The 4984-nt window shown below is 49.0% G+C and overlaps 1 protein-coding gene across 1 annotated transcript in view; it reads right to left on the bottom strand.

The window, feature by feature from the left end:
- The window catches only part of CCDC15 (coiled-coil domain containing 15), a gene marked incomplete at its 3' end in the record, with an annotated part of 15415 nt that extends 10487 nt beyond the window's left edge, over positions 1-4928 (bottom strand). Inside the window, exons 1-3 of the mRNA XM_009705812.1 lie at positions 4755-4928; positions 2474-2623; positions 1391-1573 (exon numbers count right to left, since the gene is read on the bottom strand). Of these exons, the coding sequence (XP_009704114.1) occupies positions 1391-1573; positions 2474-2623; positions 4755-4928 (507 nt within the window). The remainder of the gene's footprint in view (positions 1-1390; positions 1574-2473; positions 2624-4754) is intronic.
- Between the last annotated feature and the right edge of the window lie 56 nt (positions 4929-4984).

Here is a 4984-nt window from a genome sequence, read left to right as displayed (position 1 = left end):
AAGAGTTGTTGAGGTTTGTTGAAGAAATAAAGGCACCTAAGGGGACGGCTGATCAGCACATTCCTCCCAGATACCCAGATCATAATCTCAGCCTTTAAAAAAAGCTTTTTTGAATTCTTGTTTCCTAGTTTATCTCTCATTAGTCTCTGCAAACAGAGACCTTTTTACTCACTTTATCCTGCTGCCTTCTCTGAAAGGCAGCAGGAACAGAGGGACAGAGCCCTCAGGCCACCAAAATCCATGGGCTCATCACATCAGGTGGGTCATGAAAGCTCAGTTTGTTTCACTTCTGCTGGAGAAACTCACTGAACTATGTTCTGGATTTGCTAATTAGAGCCAGACCTTCAACAGTTTGCAAGGGAATTCCTCTTACCCTACCCCAGGCACCCCTCGCTCACCTCTCGTCTCCAGACACCGCCAGGGAGTTCAGGGGGACCTGCTCCTTGGGGCATGGTTTTGCAGGATGCCAGCCTGCGTCGAACTTGCTTCACGGTTTTGCTAAGCTGCCATTAAGAGGGAAGGTAAAGACAAGAGAAAAGAAGCGGTCACTCACTGCTTTCCGTGAAATTTAGCTGCACAGAAGAGATCTCCTAACATACCCTGCTCCAACCAAGCTGCTTTATCAAGGGAGTGCAGCTCGACACACAATTAGCTTCATAAATAGGTATAAGGTGACCTGCAACCCCAAGGTGTCTTTCAGAGCTGCCCCAATTCACTGAAATCACGATCCAGGCAAGGTAAAGGGCTTGGCTACAGCTCATCTGCTCCCAAAATCACTTTGCTGAGATGCCAGAAGTCCCTGTTCCCCAATTGTCCTGCCTGGTGTCCAGCCAGAAGTGATTCTCCACCCCGAAAGAAGAGCTGCTTCACCTGGAATAACTCCAGCTCCTAAGCGAACACATGTGCTTTATAAAATACCAAATGCAGCATAAGCATCGCTATTAAAAAAAAAAAAAAAAAGCTTAAAACAGTCTGTAAGGCAGGTTTTCCCAAGCTTTCACCATCCCGTTCTCTCGGTCTGCAGGAAATAAGCTGCAATGAGGTGGCACCATCTAGTGCCACCTCTCCGACACGACTGCACAGCAACAAGTCCCTGTGCGTGGAGGGAAAAATTCACTCTTATCTACAAGCAGCAGGGCCAAGTTCAACCACAGCATCCTCCAAGAAGACATCTACGATCTGTTTTGACGCTCTGATAAGAGCTATGGAGGAGTATGACAATATTTAATAAATCGGAGTGAAAATGTAAGGCAATGTTTCATTTGGTACCAAAAAAAAAAAAAGAGGGATGTGTTGTAAAAGCAGATAGAAAGACAAATATTGCCTGTCCTCCATTTCAAACCATGAGCAACCAGCAGGGATGAAAAATGCAGGAGAGGGAACTGCTCACCTTGGCAGCTTGCTGCTGGAGCGGCTCGCTTTGCATCCCTTGCCGTTGTGCTGGGACAGCACGAGCACCAGGACTGCAGATGGCGGGCGCCGGGTGGCTCCGAAAGAGGCACGTGTTCTTTCTGGGGTTCAAGCCCAGCACGGAGTCTGAGTACCGCATGGCGACGCAGCTCTCCCTCTCTGCCTGCCAGGACATAGACCCCAGAGTTAAAAAAACCCCACGTGCAAGTCTCTAACCATCACCTAGCAGGACATCACACGTGCTGCGCAGGAGTCGGTGGCTCGATTTGGTGGCATTTCTTGGGATGGACATTTTTGTTCTCCAGGTTGAGAGGGCCACAAAGAGCCAGCAGGCTCGCAGGAGCTGAAGGCATCTGCGTGTTTTTCGGTTTGGAGCGGTGCTAGCGGGGTTACGTGAGGACATCCCCACTCAACCGTGCTGCCTCTCGAGCCCTGGAAACAGCCCAAACACCCCAGAGGTGGCCAAAACCGTTGACATTTCACTGTGTTCCCTTCTTGCTCCACAGCCAGCTTCTGGCAAGTCTCCCTGGCAGTTGTTTAGAAGTAGAAAAGATTAAATCTATTCACAGGATAACCTAAAAGAAGCCCACGAGGGAAAATGGGAAAGTGGAGACAGCGTGCAAGTGTTGCTTGTGAACTATTTGACCGCCCTGGAGAAGGGATAGCAGAAAAACTCCTTCGCTTCAAATGTGACCAAATGAGACACCCACATCATTCACAACTCCGGCCTGGCTATTTTTTAACTCCGTGCAATTCTGTACGGGGCGCTGGGACTCTGTTCTGCTGCTGCCCAAGAGAGGCAGCGACCTTTCTACGGGGAGGCAAAGGGCTTAAAGCACCTTCAGCACCAGGGCAAGTCAAGGTGTCACGCTGACCTTGCTTGAGGGGACACCGTTTGTGGCCAACGGGGTCTGCTGTGACCACGAGTTTCCTCATTTTTTTTTTTTCCTTATTAACACCTTGACTTGAGGCCTAGTGGGTTGTTTTTTTTCTGATTTACACCGGTTTCAGAGGAGTTTCTCCTGCAAGACTCCTGGCAAGGCAGGGACAGAGATCTTCTTACCGCTTCGTAGGACTTCTGCAGCTGCTGCTTTCTTCGCATCCTGACCTGCTGGTTCACCCGCTGCTTCACCTCTCCCTGGAAGCGTTTCAGGCTGGCTGCTTTCTCCCGTTGCTGCTCCTTCAACTCCTCCTCCACCTGAAACGCTGAAGCCTGCAAGAGGTGAAAGCACATTTCACATAATTTTTGTTACATTGCAGCATTATAGCAGCTTCTAGTCCATCTTCCCTTCCCACACCTGCATCTACAAGCCAGGCAAGCAGCACCTAGAGCAAACTTAACAGGTGTTTTTTTTTTTCCTAAATCCGTGCAAAAACAGCTTGGACAATGTCTGTTGAATTATTAGGAGCTTGGATTGAATCTAGCTAGCCAGATACAGAGGGCGCACACCTCCTCCTTTAACTCTGCAACGCACACAGAAAGGAAAAAAAAAAAAGGCAGCCCCATACAGCAACTCTTAGCTCCTGCTCTTGCAAAAGGATGCTCAAATATTCAAAGCTTGGATCCAAAAAGGAATGGGCCGGCCTCTGATCCCATTAACGCGCCGCAAGAGCGAGGCTGGAAGCGTAGCAGGGAAGCAGTTTGCAGAGCACAGCACAGGCAGGGCTACAGCTCCCAAGATGTTTTTACCATCTGAAGTAAAAGATTAAAAGCAATGGCCTAAAAAAAAAGAAAATCAGGGTGGTGTTTGGTTGTTTTTTTGTTTGTTTTTTTTTTAAGGTTCTCACTTGAAGTCATGCCAAGCAATTCTGCTGATACTACTACAGTTTAAAGAAAACCGGTATCGCTGTCCTGGCTGTCACCACAGCATGTCCTAAAGCAAGAAAAATCAGACTCTTGAAGGGATGGAGGAAAGGAGCGAGTCTGAAAATCAATTTAATACATGCCGGGTCGGATGCTCCGTACATCCCACTGACTGCCAGGAACGTTACCGGCAGCAAAGCCAGGTCAGCACAACCAACCAAAGTACGAAGACAGGGAGAAATCTGCACTCTTAACGATGAAACCAAGCCAGAGCTACACAAAACGGCGCCATCGGCAGCTTGTTACACTCCCATTTGTCAACCTCATTAGCAATTGTGATGTAGGAGGCATTAATATATTTAATTTTTAATATGATCCGCTGGCATATAAAAGTATATTAAATAAGCTCCGATAACCCTGCGCACCTTCATCCACACCTGAAGGAACCTGCAAACTCCCACACTGGGGGAGGACTGGGAATGCCCAGGCCCCCCCAAAGCAGTCAGGAAGAGTTCGGCTCTCCCAGAAGTTTCACGGTGCCGAGATGGAAGTTCTGTGGAATATGGAGATGATTCATCTCCATATATTATCTCAGCCTTTCAGGATTTAAATTACAATATGGAAATAAATCATCTGAGAAGGGCAGGAGCTTCTGTAACGTTTAGACATTAATTACAGGGGACTGAACTCATCATCCTACATTTAATGCACTTTTAGTCCTCTTATTATAACCCTCAAAGCAGAAATCTCCAAGATAAGCATCGATAAAGATTTTCTTAAGTGTTTCTAACGGGGTACAGTGGAGATTGGCTCCAGACCCTGAAACACTCAACTTTTTTTTTTTTTTAATAAGCAACATAGAATAAAATCCCGTCTCACTGACATCCTTTATGGATGAACGGGAAGGCAACGAGCAGCATCAATACAGGGGGAACTGGTCAGCCGAGTACGGCACAGGCACCTCAAACGCAAAGCTACGGCACGGAGTTCAAAACCTGGCGCTGATAAACTAAGGAGCATCTGGGCATAGCGAGAAAAAACTCACGTGGAGGGGCACAAACCTGCTGAGTTTTAGCTGTGCTACCTACGCTGGAAGGCAGCTTCTAGTAACACATTGAAAATCTATAGGTGCAGCTAAAATTAAAAGTGCAGAGGGCGCAGTATGAATAATTACACAATCAACGGCAGCCGATTAGAGCATTAGCTGGATTCCCCACCCGATCGGTGTTTAAAACCGATGCGTTTCTCCCCAAAACCGCTGTTGATTCAAGGAGAATCAACTCAGAGAAAGGTTGTGGGTTTGCGTAAATGGGACACCGAGCTACGCGGACACCAGGGCGGCTTCTAACCCTACTAAAAATCATGAAAAAAAATTCTTCTTTTTAGGTGCAGTGTTCCTGGCTGCCTTCAAAGGGAGGAAAAGCTCAGTTTCAGCTCCAGTCGTTCCCACTGGGTTTACTGGCACAACTGGGGAGGGGGGGCTGTCGGAGACATCCCCGGCAGGATCCATAAGCCTGGGACCCCCCACGACAGCACTCACGAAGGCCAGGCGCTCCTCCGGCTCCCCTGGGGCACTCTCCACCCAGACACCCACAGGGGCCACGCTCGGATTCCTCTCAGCCAGCACCCGCCAGGTTTGCCGCGGGGGTCTCGCCTGACGGCCCCCCTGTTGCTCCTTGGCCCCCCGAGGCCGATCCTTCGAGGGTGGCAGCATCCCAGCACCGGGGGGGGAGGGGTTCAGCCCTGGGGAAGAGGCAGCAGAGGTGAGCG

This window comes from Cariama cristata, unplaced genomic scaffold (assembly GCF_000690535.1).
Source record: "Cariama cristata isolate BGI_N322 unplaced genomic scaffold, ASM69053v1 scaffold28868, whole genome shotgun sequence".
In the NCBI taxonomy this organism is placed as follows: Eukaryota; Metazoa; Chordata; class Aves; order Cariamiformes; family Cariamidae; genus Cariama; species Cariama cristata.
This window is presented reverse-complemented; position numbering and strand designations above follow the sequence as displayed.